The sequence below is a fragment of the Aethalodelphis obliquidens genome, unplaced genomic scaffold (assembly GCF_003676395.1).
Source record: "Aethalodelphis obliquidens isolate GAN/ISIS:26980383/991018 unplaced genomic scaffold, ASM367639v1 scaffold38, whole genome shotgun sequence".
Classification (NCBI taxonomy): Eukaryota; Metazoa; Chordata; class Mammalia; order Artiodactyla; family Delphinidae; genus Aethalodelphis; species Aethalodelphis obliquidens.
Window position 1 is genome coordinate 10,792,679 of NW_020837982.1, and position 15,510 is coordinate 10,808,188.

At 47.4% G+C, this 15,510-nt stretch overlaps 1 protein-coding gene across 2 annotated transcripts; it reads right to left on the minus strand.

Moving 5' to 3' along the window:
- Positions 1 to 2,723: 2,723 nt before the first annotated feature.
- Positions 2,724 to 15,203, minus strand: TP53 (tumor protein p53). Of its 2 annotated transcripts, none has more exons than XM_027130928.1 (11): positions 15,071 to 15,203; positions 7,064 to 7,165; positions 6,905 to 6,926; positions 6,558 to 6,815; positions 5,932 to 6,118; positions 5,739 to 5,851; positions 5,399 to 5,508; positions 4,920 to 5,056; positions 4,759 to 4,832; positions 4,225 to 4,331; positions 2,724 to 3,663 (listed from the first exon to the last, which is right to left on the minus strand). In XM_027130928.1, the coding sequence occupies exons 2-11, from the start codon at positions 7,135 to 7,137 to the stop codon at positions 3,582 to 3,584; spliced, it is 1,164 nt and encodes a 387-aa protein (XP_026986729.1). In that variant the 5' UTR covers positions 7,138 to 7,165; positions 15,071 to 15,203; the 3' UTR covers positions 2,724 to 3,581. The 2 variants fall into 2 exon arrangements, with proteins under 2 accessions (XP_026986729.1, XP_026986728.1); XM_027130927.1 differs by having other exon boundaries at positions 15,039 to 15,188.
- Positions 15,204 to 15,510: the final 307 nt, after the last annotated feature.

Sequence of the window (15,510 nt, forward strand, 5' to 3'; positions counted from 1 at the left end):
GCCAGGGCTCGAACCTGTGTCCCCTGCGTTGGCAGGCGGATTCTTAACCACTGCGCCACCAGGGAAGCCTGCTCCATTACTATTTTAATTGTTTTTTTTTTAAGGAGTGGCTGCTGAAATTTAATCAAATTCCTTTCAGCATCTGTTGATATGATCATATTTTTCTTCCTTAATTTGTTTTTATTTATTTATTTTTGGCTGCACTGGGTCTTCATTGCTGCGCGTGGGCTTTTCTCTAGTTGCAGTGAGCAGGGGCTACTCTTTGTTGCGGTACACGGGCTTCTCATTGCGGTGGCTTCTCTTGCTGCAGAGCATGGGCTCTAGGCGCACGGGCTTCAGTAGTTGTGGCACGTGGGCTCAGTAGTTGTGGCTCGCGGGCTCTAGAGCACAGGCTCAGTAGTTGTGGCACACGGGCTTAGTTGCTCCGCAGATGTGGGATCTTCCTGGACCAGGGCTCAAACCCATGTCCCCTGCATTGGCAGGCGGATTCTCAACCACTGAGCCACCAGGGAAGCCCGCTCCATTACTATTTTAATTAAGGTTTTTTTTTTTTTAAAGGAGTGGCTGCTGTAATTTAATCAAATTCCTTTCAGCATCTGTTGATATGATCATATTTTTCTCCCTTAATTTGTTAATGTAATGAATAATGTTGATAGATTCTCTATTAAACCAACTTTATGCTCCTGGAATAAGCCCTACTTGGTTATAGTGTTAATACTCTTTTGATTCATCAATGTATTCTGATACTATTTAGAGATTTTGTATCTCTATAAATTAATTTGGCTTCTAGTTTTTTAGTATCTTGATCAGGTTTTAATATTAACAAAACCACAATAATTTTACATGAATTGGAGATTCCACTCTTCCTATGGTCTGGAATAGTTTAAATAATATTGGATCAATTGGCCCTCGCTTTTTTTTTTCCTCAGTCAAGCGCTTGAGTTTTTCTTTTCTTTTAAAGTGTTTGTTTTTTTTTAAAGCCCTACTTTTGAATCTATCCTTTCAACCAAGATTGCTTTCTCTTTCAATATCTTTAATTTTTAGGATGCATGCTAGGTTGCTTTCTTTTCCTTTTCTTTTTTTAAATAGTGAAAGCATTTATGGCTTGACATTTTCCTCATTATACAACTTCTGCTGGGTGTTATAGATTTGGGGACCCCTGTGTTCCTGAAGTCAAGGAGGTACGTTTTTATAATTATTCCAAACCTTAGTGGGACAGGACTTGGGCTCTCTGAGCCTGAGGGCAGGGGCCATGTCTGCCACAGGCCCCCACAGCCTAGAACAGTCCTGGGCACAGAGTAAGGCAACAATCAATGAATATCTGCTGGCTAGATTGTCAGAGGAATGAACACAACCAGAGGGGAGGAAGTGAGCAAGTGGGACCAGAGAGGTCAGGAACTCATTGGAGGTCACACAGCTTAGTAGAGTTGGCCTGAAAACCCAGGACTAATAATTCTCAGACCAGTCATCTATCAGCTCACAAAGGGACTGGCAGAGCCAGAATGGATCTGCTTTCTGAAGCAGTACAGCAGAAATAAAAACAGAGCTAAGGGCACACTCGAGAGAAATGCTGAGTATACGGGGGTGCCGGACACTGGTCAGAAAGAGAGCTTCAAGGTGACCTGTCTACAGGGGTGAGACGATGGAATGAGTTTCAAGTGCTCTGGTTTGCCAAGGGCCCGGCTGGTAGGGAGAGATGGCAAAGTTAAAGGTCTCTAAAAGAGGTGGTTCTGGGTCTCCTGGGGAGTGTTTGGCATTCCCCAGCAGGGAAGAAAAAAGGTGGTTTTGAGGCCAGGGAGGGCGAGTGGCTTCACAGCTGTCTGGGATCCTCGGGGTAAGCCAAGGGACTCCCACAGGCACTTTAAGCCAGGTTGAGAGGACAGTGGCCCCAGAAGCCCCTTTGGATCTTACTCCCCTCTCTGCCCCCAGGGTGGCAGGATGAGCCACGTCCCCACTGTCTGGCCATCCCTCCGAGCACTGGCTCAGGCTGCAGCGGGTGATGGGGAGAGCTCGCCCCCAGCCCTCCTCCTTGGGAGCTGGCAGCACTAAGGGACAGAATGGTTGGGGAGAGTGCTGGGTTCCCCAGGCTCGACTCTCCTCCCTACCCCAAGAAGCCCTTTGAAAGGTTTTCCTGGCAGAGTTTAAAGCTTCAATTCATTCAGCTGGCTGGCATGAGGCCCAGATGAGGGGATGCTGGGAAGGCCCCAGTCCCACATCCCAGCCCTCACCTTAGTCGCCCCCACTTCCTGGGGACCCCGGCTGGCAGGCCTCCCCCTGCTCTCCTCATCCATTAGCACCCGCCCTCCTTCCCCTTGGGCACCCAGGTATCCTGCCCCTTTCCTGTGGAGCAGATGGCCACCCCAGAGGCTCAGGCTTGCTAAATCAGACATTTAAATCCCATAATCCTTGGTGAGAGGCTGAGAGGGGGCAGAAGCCCAATCCTAGAAGCAGGAGCAGAAGACCTTGTGCCAGCCTTGGCAGGAGAGGAGAGGGGGACAGTTGGTTCCCGAGTTATGAATGGAGTCACCCCTTCCCTTATTGTCATGCAGCCTGCGGACTGACCCAGTCACCAGGCTTTGTTCTCCTCCCGGAACCCGGGCGCTGGGCCCCCCAAACATGCTCCCTGAAGACTCAGGTGGCTGCCTCCCAAATGCACCCCCTTCTTCACCCCTGCACTGTGGGCCCCAGGCACCCTGCACTGGCACCGATCTCTCAGACACACAGGTGGTAGCAAAGTTTTATTGTAAAATAAGAAATCAATATAAAAATGGGATATAAAAAGGGAAGAGGAGGGGTGCGGGTGACAAATGCAGATGTGCCCTGCAGAGTACAAAAGAAATCTGCCTGAGCATTTGAGGGAAATAAAACAGATCTCGGTAGATACACCAGGGATGGAATCCTCCAGGACGTGGGACAGGGTGAGATTTCCCCTTGGGTGCTGAGGTTCACCAAGAGGTTAGATAGGATTTGGCGGGGCCAGGAGCGAAGGGACTTGGAAATTCCTTCCCCTTGCCCAGCCGTCCAGTCATAGCAACTATCAAATCATCCACCAAGGGGGACACAGAACCAGCACCCACAAAGGCACTAAGTCCCAGACATCATGTAATAAAAAGATGGTTTGGGGGTCAGACATACGTTATTTCATTAACCCTCACAACAAACTCCGTGAGGTAGGTATGATTATCGGCATTTCGTAAATGTGGACAATCAAGTTCGGAGAAACTCAACAACTTAAGATAGCTTCCATGGCTAGTATGGTAGAGAACCGGACTTCCAACCCAGTGTATGGCTGGTTATAAAATGTTCCTCACATGCAGGAACGTTTTCCTACCTCTCTCAAATGCTCCCCACAGTGAAAACCTTAAAAGCTAAGCTGGAAGGCCCCAGCTACCTCCCCCAAAAACCATGAGTGCAGGCCAACCTCTTTAGCAGAGCCCCAGGCCAAGCAAACGGAAGAATTCCAGGGTGTTTCCGAGGCACACCTGCACCAAGCAGAGGTTTAAGCCCCTGAGACCCAAAAAATGGCAGGGAAGGGGGGAACGAGGGTAGGGGTGTCAATAGAGGACAGGAAGCAGAAGATGTCAGTCTGAGTCAGGCCCTTCTCTCTTGAACATCAGTTTTTTATGGCGGGAGGGAGACTGCCCCTTCTTAGACTTCAGGTGGCTGTGAGGAGAGAGGGGGAGGGGAGATGACATCATCTGACTGAGAAGCTCTGGGCCCCTCTTCCTGGACCTGGGCTTTGAAGGGCCTGAGGTGGGAGCAAGGAGAACTTAAGTTAAAATGGTCACCACCAATGGCAGACATGCTGACTGAGCACCTTGGGGTACTTGTGGGTATTAACCTCTCAGTCTTCCCTTATCCCATTTGACAAATGAGGAAACTGAGCCTGGGAAGGGAAGTAACAAGGCCACAAAGGACTCCTCAGTACTTTGCAGGGCGGAGGATCTGACCCCAAACTCTGACACTGTGTCCTATACTCCCACAGTTATCAGTCCCCTATTTGAGACCCTAGCTCTGAGGGTCTAGGGGTTGTTAGAAATGGCAAAGAAATATCCATGCCCCTGGACCCCCAGAGGCAGGAAAGTAGAGGAAGACTAAAGAATGTTTGGGCAGGGCTGGGACCCAATGGCAGGGTTCCAGCCTTTTACCTTGAAGGCAGGATTAGAATGGAATCCCATGGTTTTCCAACACAGGAAGGCAGGGGAGGGGACCCGGGTCACTCACCTAGAGTGAGCCCTGCTTTCCCCTGGCTCCTTTCCAGCCTGAGCATCCTTCAGCTCCAAGGCCTCATTCAGCTCTCGGAACATCTCAAAGCGTTCACGCCCACGGATCTGTGGCAGGGAAGGAAGGGGATAAAGAAGTATTAGGCAAAATCATAGAAACCGTTTTTATGCTTTCTTTAACAATTTTCTTTTTGGAAGAGGCTTCTTTAAAACGTGTGTTAAGGTACAAGCTGGCGTTTGAAGTCAGGCACAACCAGGAGCCATTGTCTCAAGGCACCACTGCCCCCTGATGGCAAATGTCCTAAATACAGGCAAAGCAGTCAAGAAGAAAATAGCATTTGGAGTGCTAGACTTGAAACTTAAATCTGTCAACCCAATAATATTAACTACAAGAGTCAATGCCATGGACGGGGAAAGGATGTCTAGAGAAACTGGGCTTAACCTCACATCTGCTACATTTATATTTTTTCTTCCCTTATCCAACCTCCACTGAGTGGTGGCAAGAGCCTGCATCTCTCTCTCCCAGACTTGGTACCTGAAGAGTGAAATATTCTCCATCCAGTGGTTTCTTCTTTTGTGGTGGAGAGGAGCTGGTGCTGGTAGGCAGTACTGGAATACAGGCAAGGAAAGGCGAGAAAAGAGTGAATCTTGGGCAGCACTGCACCCTCTCTGCCTCCTCTTGTCCTGCCTGCTTACCTCGCTTAGCGCTCCCAGTGGGCAGCTCAGGGCAAGACTGCCCCTTCTTGCGGAAATTTTCTTCCTCTGTGCGGCGGTCTCTCCCAGGACAGGCACAAACACGCACCTCAAAGCTGTTCCGTCCCAGCAGATTACCACTACCCAGGTAAGAAGAGGGAAGCAAAAGGCAGTAAGGAGGGTGGGCCCCGCCTCCCTGTTCTCCTGTATACCAGGCCCCACCTACTCCCAACCACCCCCATCCTACATGGATCCTAAGGTCCAGCTCCAGGAAGATTGAGAAGCCACAGGCTAGAGAGATCCCAAAGCCGGAGAAAAGAGAACTGGGAGGGAGCAGCAGAGGAAGTCTACCAAGGGGATGCAGTGAGGGAAAGATGGCTGGTAGCACGGAAGAAAGTGGTGAAGGGCAGAGCCCAGGGGACAGAGAGAGGCAGAGCTTAGGGAGGAGCATGCCAGCGTGGAGGGCGGCGTGTTGTCCCTACTTCGAGTCTTCCAGTGTGATGATGGTGAGGATGGGCCGCCGGTTCATGCCTCCCATGCAGGAGCTGTTACACATGAAGTTGTAGTGGATGGTGGTACAGTCAGAGCCAACCTGGGAGAGAGCACAGGCCCCAGGTGAGGCTATGCAGCCCCGGGGAAGCTGTTAGCCTTTGTGAGCCTCTGTTTCCTCAGCTGTGGAATGGGGATAACCCATCTGCTCTGCACACCTCACCGGGTTGTGGGAGATCAAGGAAGGAGAAAGCCCTCCATCTCCCACCTGGATGGTCACTGACAAACCCCTCTGACCCCCTTCCCCCAGAGACCCCAGTGGCCAAACCAGACCTCGGGCGGCTCGTAGGGCACCACCACGCTGTGTCGAAAAGTGTGTCTGTCGTCCAAATACTCAGCACGTAAATTCCCTTCCACCCGGATGAGATGCTGAGGAGGGGCCAGACCTGAGAGCAATCATGGAGGAATTAGGGGTTTGGGGGCTCCGGGCACCAGCCTTGCCCATCCACAGCCCCCTGCTGCTCACCGTCGCTATAGTCAGAGCAGCGCTCATGGTGGGGACAGCGCCTCACAACCTCCGTCATGTACTCTGACTTCTTATAGATGGCCATGGCGCGGACCCGGGTGCCGGGCGGGGGTGGTGAGCTGACCAACAGCTGCACCGGGCAGGTCTTGGCCAGCTGGCAAAACAGCTTGTTGAGGGGAGGGGAATACTGGAGGAGAAGGAAGAATGAATGGAAGGTCAGGACACAAGTACCTAGGGGTCAAATGAACAAACACTGCATAAGTACCGACTAGAAGCCATGTCCTGTGGGGGGAGGGTAGCTAGAGATGGCACGGTCGGGCTCCTACATCCCAGAAGCTTACTTACAAAAGCCAAAGAATGAATGAGAGTGAAGAAAAAAGAAAAAAAGAATGGCCTCACGACAGATGCTGAGAATGTGATGGGAAGGATGAAAATCCAAGGTCAAGGGGGGAAATGCAACTTTGGGACTGGGGTCAAAGGTCATAGACTAACTAGGTAAAATGTAAAAAGACTGACAAAAAGCCAAAGGCTGAAGTGGAACCCTAGAGTTCCGTACAGAGAAACCCCGGGGCACAGGGGCCACACATCGAATTGTACAGGGAAGCCAGCCCCTCAGGGCCACTTACCGTGCAGGTTACAGACTTGGCTGTTCCGGAATGCAGGAAACCTAGACGGAACCCGTAGCTGCCAGGGTAGGTCTTCTGGGAAGGGACAAAGGACGACAGGGGCCAGGAGGTGGCTGGTGCTGGGGCGGCTGGGGTGGGGGCAGCTGGCGCAGGGGGCTCCGGCATTTGGGGGGCTTCATCTGGACGTTCATCCAGCCAGTTTGCAACGTCTTCTGGGGACAGCAGCAGGTCATCCACGGCTGGGGAGAGCTCAGAGGACTGTGGACGGGAGAGACAAGAGTCAGAAGGCCAGGTTCTCAGCCCCCAGCTCTGCAGCCCCTGGGCCCTTCTCGCAGCCCAGCCCTTACCAGAAGGTTGTTTTCAGGAAGCCTGTAAGACAAGAGCAGAAAGTCAGTACTGGTTTTTGCTTCTCACAGGTCTCTACTTAGGGGACTGGGGACTCGGGTGGGGCAGGGTTATTAGAGGCTCAGCAGTGAACCTGCCCCTCCCTCCAGACCTCCACTTACAGTTTCCACAAGTCTGAAAACGTCTCCTGACTCAGAGGGGGCTCCACGCCGAGTTCTGCCTGCAACTCCTCCATTACAGCTCCCTGGGAGGCAGTGTGGCCACTGGGGGGAGAAAGGCGAGGATCCAGTGTGAGACATACCCAGCCCAGGGTCACCTCGCCCTGTGCGCAGACCACGCCAGGGTGTTGAGGATCTGCTACGGGGGCAGGACCCCCCCCCCCCACCGACTCCTCACTACGCAGAGAGGGACTTCCAACCCTCCCACCACTGAATCCAGAAGCCTTCCTCAGTGTCTACCTGTTTCTGCTCTCCTTTGTGGTAATAAGGTTGAAACAACTCTCAGCCAACTCCCTCCATCTGGGGGAAGATACCTCCCTTGACCCGCCCATTCCCCACCTGCTCCCTTGGGACGGCTCCTCACCCCCGGCTTACAAATCCCTCAGGACCCAGGACCTGCCCACCTCTTTGACCTCATCTCCTAGTACCCTCTCCTTTCTCTGGTGCTTGAGCTCCACTGGCTGCCCTGGTGCCAGAAAGGCTGAGGACCGCTGCTCTACTGGAATATAAACTTCGGCAGGGCAGGGAAGTTGTCTTGTTCACCAGTTATCAGCATAATGCCTTGAACCTGGTTGGGCTCAATAACTGGGGTGAATAAGTGAATCGACGTACCCGGGCCATGAGCGGTTTACGAGCGGTCGAGGGAACAAAGGGGACAGAGCGGTGGCTGCGGTCCGGGCCACGGCCCTGCCGCCATCGTCTCGTCTCTCAGGCCAGCTTTCAAATGGTTTCATCATGCCCTCTTTCTTTCCTTTTTGTTCCCAGTTCATTTCCCCATATATTTATTCTCGGATTAGTGATTTTGGAACAGGTGTTCCTCTCTTTAGAAATACCTGTGCCATGACCGCAGAGTACTCAGATTTCTTTTTGGCATTTGGTGGTATATGATGGGGAAAGTGACGAGTTGTATGACAGGAGAGGTACAAGGTGAACCTTAGAGTAAGTAAGACTTTATGCATAGTTCTTTTTTTTCTCATGTGTGAATTCTTTTTTTTTTCCACACACACACACTGTATTTTATTTTTACAAGAGATAAACAGACTGACACCAAGCATTCTAAATGCATCACCATAACGAAAGCAACAATGATTGCAATTACCAAACACGAAACACACTCACACTATGTCATGATATTGACATTCAGTCCAGGAATCCTCCACTGTAACAGCTCCTTTACTTTGCAGTGAAAATTGATTTGTATATTTTTTGCCTCTGAGTCCTTGTGGGATTTTTTTTTTTATTCAAACAGAAAGTCACAAAAATTATAATCATCCTCACCAGTTCACTCAGTCCCATGTAATTAATTTTTTTTATCTTGATCTTTTGTTAGCACCATGCCCTCTTTCTTGATGCCAAATTTGTCATCAGCTTTGCTCAGAAACATGCCACTGAAAAAGTCCCTGTTCAGTACATTTTTCCTGCTGTCTCAATGGCACTGACAAACACCTCCCGCACCACGCCCAAGCAAGCGGCTCTTTTCTAATCTCCCTTAAGGTTCACCTGCACCTTTATGTTGATACAGAACCTGCTTTCCTGTGTATTTAGAGTGTGAAAAAATCCTTTCACGTGGGTTACCTTATCTGTCCCGATAACCACACTTGCCTCTTGACAGGTGAGAAAGTCTCACAGAGGTTAAGTGACCAGCCGACAACACACACAGGTGAGTGAATGAGCTTTTATGAAAAATGACTGTTCGAAGGTCTAGAATTAAGAGGCTTACTTCATTACAGACTAACCTGCAGAGCTCTCATTTGTAATCAGTTAAGTCTGAGGTGCAGATTTTAGCGATGAAAGTCCGCCAACTGAGAGGTTGGCAAAAGGGCCTCTTATCATAGCTCCCAAAGCTGATGGGGGATGGACCATGAACGTACATGGAGGAAGGCAAGAGGGGACAGCAGCGGGACCCCAAACATCTGCCTTGGGGAGAAGGACTAGGGTTCCCCCTAGATCGATGATCAAAATAACTTTGAGACTTTTATGGAAGGGAGGCTCGTGTCAACAGAGATGGGGCTCAGAAGCCCTTGGTTTGATGTTGTATTGTCACTTAAATTTGCTGCATGACCTCACTTATCTTAAAGCTCCCATGGCAAACGTGGCAGAGCCTGGGCTCCGGAGGCAGACAGGCTGGGCCTGCACCCCAAGCTCACCATCTAATAGCTGTGTAACTTTGGGAGGCTGCTTAACCTCTCTGTGCCTAGCATCCTTTGCTCTAAAATAGGGCCCCACTTGTTATAGGAAATATAAAGAGTTGAGAAAAGCACCTAGCACTTAGTCAGAGCTCAATAGATGCTTCTCTTTACATGATTATCCCAATTTTATTTGTTCTCTATTATTGTTGGAAAGTGAGAGCTTTGTGATTGCGAGGGGGTGGGGCTTTTGTGGTCCTGCCTGCATTCATGCTAGTTCCCCTCCTTCAGACAACTCTGTTTAGTAAACATGCCAGGAGGGGCTGTCCTGGGATGGTGGGCCAAGGTCTCAGTCCCACTGCGGGGAGACAGCCCCATGGACATAGGAGGTCTCCCTCTCTCAGACCTCGGCAACAACTGAATTCTCAATGTTTCTTTCTGTAGGAAACCTCTTCAGAGTAGGTACTTCCCATGGGTATGAGCATCAGGGTGTCATGATGGTTGTGCGGAGGCAGAACATTTACACTGGCAGCCCTGGTGGGAAGGCAATAAACTCAGCTGGGACCCAAAGGAGGGGCAGGCCTGATCGCCATCATAACAACGGCCTATCATAACAATGGTGGCTGTTTATATAGACCTTATCTGGATCCACTGCTTTCAGGGGCTAATCTCATTAATCCTCTCAAAAAGCCAGTAAGGTAGGTGCTATCATCAGAAGAGAGGAACTGAGGTTAAAGGAATTACCCAGGCTCAGAAAGCTCCCAGGCGGCAGGGCCAGGGATTTGAACCTGGGCTGTCTGAAGCCACACCCAAGCTCTAAATAATTATGCTCCTCTGGCTCCACCCAGAGTCTGATGTAAAAAAAATTTTTGGCTGAAAGCTATGTGATTGGGAAAATAAAAAAAAAAAAATTTGATTCTGGGAAGAAATAAGGCAGCATCTGGTAAAACTGAAAACACATACATTTTACTACTCCACAAAACCACTTCTAGGTGGACGTCCTAGAAAAGTGGTTGCAGGGGGCGACAGAAGGAGTCTTGCACAAAAATATTCATGTCGTTGTTCCTAATGGCAGGTGACAAGAAACAACCTTACTGTCCATCAATAGGAAATAGGTAAATGAAACGTGGTGTATTCATTACAGTGGTTTAGGGAAATGAATTATCTGTATATGTAATCCAATACAGCTCACAAACATGCTGGGTGAAAATACAATTTGCAAGAAAAAAGCAAAACACAGTAATTTGGTTCATGGAATTTAAAAATATAAGATGAGGGACTTCCCTGGTGGTCCAGCGGTTAGGATTCCGGGCTTCCACTAGAGGGGGCACAGGTTTGATCCCTGGTCGGGGAACTAAGATCCAGCATGCTGCGTGGCAGCACAGGGGGAACAAAACAAAACAACATATATATACATATATATAGAAATATGAATACATATAATGACTATCGCTTATAAACATGTGTATGTAAAAGTATGAAACACAGGCAAGAAGAATAAAAATTCACAAAATCTATGATAGTGATGGTCTCAGGGAGAGGGGGATGTATGCTTAGGGTACTGAGGGTAGAGTCAAAGGAGGTTTTAGCTTCATTAACAAAGAAAAATTTAAAAAGATGGTATCCATACATTACTTGTGTAATTAAAATATGGACAAAAATAAGACAGAATGTTAAGTGTTAAAATTATTTGGTGGGGATATGTGTTATGTTACTTTTGTACCTGTATTTTTCCAAAATAAAAAATATCTAAAAAAGAAAAATAAATAGAAATCATGGAAAATTTTAACCATATAAAAAGGTAAACAGAAAAATGTCCCAAGTACCCATCACACAGCTTCAAGAATAATCAACATTCTGCCTTTTTTGTCTCATCTATACCTCTAGCCACTCCCCACAACCCCACAAATGTTTTTGAGGTAAAACGTACAAAGGTTGAAATGGCATCATACTATTTTGATCACAAAACTTGACAAATTTTGATACAGCTCTGTAACCCACCCCTACCAAGACAAAGATGTTGTGAAAGTTTTATGTTCAGGGCTATTAACCATGTCAAATTAACTGTTGTGTATGGTGTGAGGTAGAGGGCAAAATCCATTTTTCTGCTTCAGTTGTTTCAGCACTGTTTGTTGAAAGACTTTCCTTTCCCAACTGATTCACTTTGGTGCCTTTGTAGAAAATCATTTACCATATTTATGTCTTTTCCCATACTCTATTCATTGGTTGTTGTCCTACTGTAGCTTTACAGTAATCTTGATATCGGGTATCTTAAGACCTCCAACTTTGTACCACTGTTTCATTTCGGAATCAGCTTGTCAATTTCTACAAACAATGTTTTAAGTCATTGAGTTAAATCATTCTGAAGAGTACAGACACCTTAACACCAATAAGTGTTCTAATCCATGAATACGGTATCTCTCCGTTATTTAAATCTTCCTAAATTCTCTCAGCAGTATTTTGCAGTTTTCAATATGGAGCTCTTGTCCATCTTTTGTTAAATCTATCCCTGAGTATGCCATGTTTTTGACTTTGGATTCAAGGTTGCTATTATATAAAAATACAATGTATGTATATTGCCTTTGAAACTTGTACCTTTGCTACAATCACTTATTAGTCCTCATAGTGTGAAAATGAATTTTCTATTAGGACTTCTTGTGTACACAATCATACCATCTGTGAATAAAGCAATTTAATTTCTTCTTTTCCAATTGTTACGTTTCTTTCTCTTGCCTGGTTAAGACCTCTAATTTACAATGCTGAAGAGGCCAGAGTCAAATCCTTATCTTAGAGGAAAAGCATTCACTCTGGTCTGTCACTATTAGGTATGTTGTTAATGGTAACTTGATTGGGGGTGCACTGTATCACACTGAGGAAGTTTCCTCTGCTAGTTTGCTGGGAGGTTGGTTTTTCTTTTAAAATCACAAACAGGTGTTGCATACTGTCAACAGCTTTTTATGCATCTATTGAAGTTGATCATAGGATTTTTACCCTTTAATCTGTTAATGTGGCAAATTACACTGATTGATTTTTTGAATGTTAAATCAACGTTGCAGTCCAGGGATGAACTCTACTTGGGGACGATATATTTATCATTTTTATATATTACTAGGCGTGATTTGCTAAAGTTTGTCAGGTTTTTGCATATATATGCTGACAGCATTACGCTGGCCTCATAAAATGAGTTGGGCAATGTTACTTCCTCTATATTCTGAAAGAGTTTATGTGAGATTGGTTTTGTTTCTTCCTCAAGTATTTGAAGTGAAGAACAAAGGATAGGAAATACCACTGAGACAGCAGATTTAAACCCAAATGTAACAATAATTGCATTACATGTAAATGGACCAAGCACTCCAATTAAAGCAATTCAGTGGGGAAAGGAAGGCTATTTCAACAAGTGGAGCTAGAACAACTGGATATCCATAAGAAAAAATAAAACAGAACCTTGACCTCACATCGTGAAAAAATTCTTAATTATCAGTTAATTAATTATGGCTCACAGACCTAAATGTAAAACCTAAAGTTAGAAGGTTCTAGAAGAAAATATATGAGAAACTATAAGAGAATATCTTCATGACCTTGGGCTAAGATTTCCTAAACAGGTCACAGCAACCACTTAAGAGAAAAAAGAATCTTCTGGTCCTCTTAAGAGCTGTTAAACAAAGAAGCAAGCAACAGGTCAGGAGAAAATACACGTATCTGACAAAAGATACACTCTTCCTATCCAGAATGTACAAATAACTTCAACACCTCAACAACACAAAAAGCAAATACACCAATTTTAAAAATGGGGAAAAGACTCATCGTTTAATGCTCAGATGTACCCATTCTCTCTTCACATGTAACACAGAAATGGCCAATAAGCACATGCAAACTGTTGAACATAGTTAACAGAGAACTGCAAAATGAAACCGCAATGATGGCCACATTAGAGAGACTGACAAACCAAATCCCAAAACAGGATATATCCTGCTGGTGGGAGTGTAAAATGGTACAACCACTTTGAATAATTAAAACTTTTTAATAGAATTAAAAAAATATATAGATCTACTCCTCACTCTATGACCCAACAATTCCACTCCTAAGGATTTATCCAAGAAACATAAAAACATGACTACAGAAGTAATTGTACAAGAATGCTGATAGCAGCTTTATTCAAAATAATCTCAAATGGGAAACAACTCAAAGGCCATCAAAAGAATGCATAAACAATCGATGGTTTATTCATTCAGAGGAATATATTAAAATAAAAAGGAGCAAAGTACGGATACACTGATACATGCAATAAAATGGGTGAATTTCACAGATATAAGAAGTTCTCCAACAGGCAAAAATAATCCACGGTGACACAAATCAAAATAAAGGTAGGGGGTCAAAGATAGGGAAGAAGCAAAAGAAACTTGTATTTTGATAGGCGGCGGGTGTAAATGCTACCCCCAATTTAGAAAAAAGCACGCAAGTACAGCGCACTGTGTCTGGTTCGTAGCAGGTGCGTGGTAGGCGACCGCGCCCTAAACGATGAAAATGCGGGAAAAATGGTTACGGGTCGGACTTCGCGCGGGGTTCGCCGCCTCCCGCAGGCCAGAACTAGCCGGGACTGGAGAGCTGCACAGAAGACCTCGGGCCCCGCCCCTCTCCAAGCCCCGCCCCTTCCGCTTCAAGACGTTCACTCTGCGTCCGAAATAGGAATGTCTCAGCCCAAAGCCGAATACAGAAGAAATTGTTTCTCCGCCACAAACAAACGACCCATCGTTACACTCTTTTATCGTTTAATGCTCAGATGTACCCATTCTCGAAAATACCCAGGGTCTGCCCTCAGACACTTAAAGCAAAAAAACAAACCATCCCACGCAATGGTAGCGTCCGCCTGGTTAGCAGTCGACCGGGGTGGAGCACACCATTCAAAGAGGGGGGAGGGATTGAGGTTTGCATGAAAACGAATACCTCTTCCTTTCCAAAAGCCGTAGCTAAGTAGTCCAGGAGGGGGGGGAAAATAAAAAGTAAAGGGGGTTATCAGCCTCCCTCTGCAAGCAATAGGAACTAGTCTAAAAGACCTTTTCTCTTTCTACTTCCCTCACATAGGGTGAATAGTGGTCTGTTCCGAAAAAAGAAACCGGAAATGCTCCTGCAAGTGGCAGAAATGTAAATGTAGAGTCAAACAATAACAGGACTCCCGGGCCTCTCAGGCTGGGTTAGGTCTGCCGGGCTTCGGGGGCAAATCTCTCATTTAGCACGTCCCACTTCCACGACTGACAGTCTTTAACCGGATTTTCTCCTTCTAGCGGAGCCACGGGCCATTTGGAAAGAGCACTCCAGGAAGGACAAAGATCCGGAAGTTATGGGACCTTAGCAGCTTGGCCTTCCCGGATCACCCCGAATAACCACTTCGGAATGGAGCCCGAGGTTCCACTGGGATGCCATACGCTCTAAAATCCCGAGCCACGAATCCCCAAAGTTCCGAGATCCGAAATTCTCAGACCTTGATGCTTTGTGCGTCTTATTTCGGAATCCCCCACACCCTGGGATGGGGTGGTAATGGTTGGAAGAACGCCTTAGGCCGGCTCAAGTTTCCCCAAAGCCCCACTCCCCCGCCCAAGTGTTCAGCTTGGAGTTCGGTTGGTCCTAACATCCCCATCATCTACACTCGGGCCTCCCAACATTGCATTCCTCTGTTGGTGCCGCTAGCCAAGCTTGCATTCCCCCCCAAAATCGCTAAATCCCCAGTGCCCCGCCCCCAGCCCCCTCTATTCCCACGAGCTGAAAATACACGGAGCCGAGAGCCCGTGACTCACAGAGGACACATGAGGCTCAGTCAAGAGCTTACCCGAAGCTCAGGGGAGCGTGTCACCGTCCTGGGATGCACGCTCCGAGGCTGGACGCCAGGTGACCCCGGACCCCAGCTACTACCTGCGGCCAGGATGGTAGCTCTGGACTTTTGAAGAGCTCAAAACTTTTAGCGCCAGTCCGGAGCACGTGGGAGGGGAAAATCCCAATCCCAGCAACCCTCGCGAGGCTCCTGGCACAAAGCTGGACAGTCGCCATGACAAGTAAGGGCAAGCAATTCCCCTGCGGGCGGAGGCGATGGGAACTGAGATTAGGAGAGGAGGTTGCGGGGAGAGTCAGGATTCTAGCAGTATTGGTACTGTAGCTACTGAGAATTTGGGGTGGGGAAGTTCGACGAGCCAGAGCCGTGAGGGCACAATTGGTGGAAACCATTTTGGTAGAATTCTGCCACTGTGTCAAATATGAAGGTGAAAGGAAGAA

Excerpts from the sequence above, each read along its gene's own strand:
- TP53 (XM_027130927.1), bottom strand. Across the intron at positions 6,927-7,063 it reads TTTTCAGACTTGTGGAAACT|GCTTCCTGAAAACAACCTTC; the intron begins GTAAGTGGAGGT and ends CTTGTCTTACAG. Across the intron at positions 5,509-5,738 it reads TGCCCTACGAGCCGCCCGAG|GTTGGCTCTGACTGTACCAC; the intron begins GTCTGGTTTGGC and ends GCTCTCTCCCAG.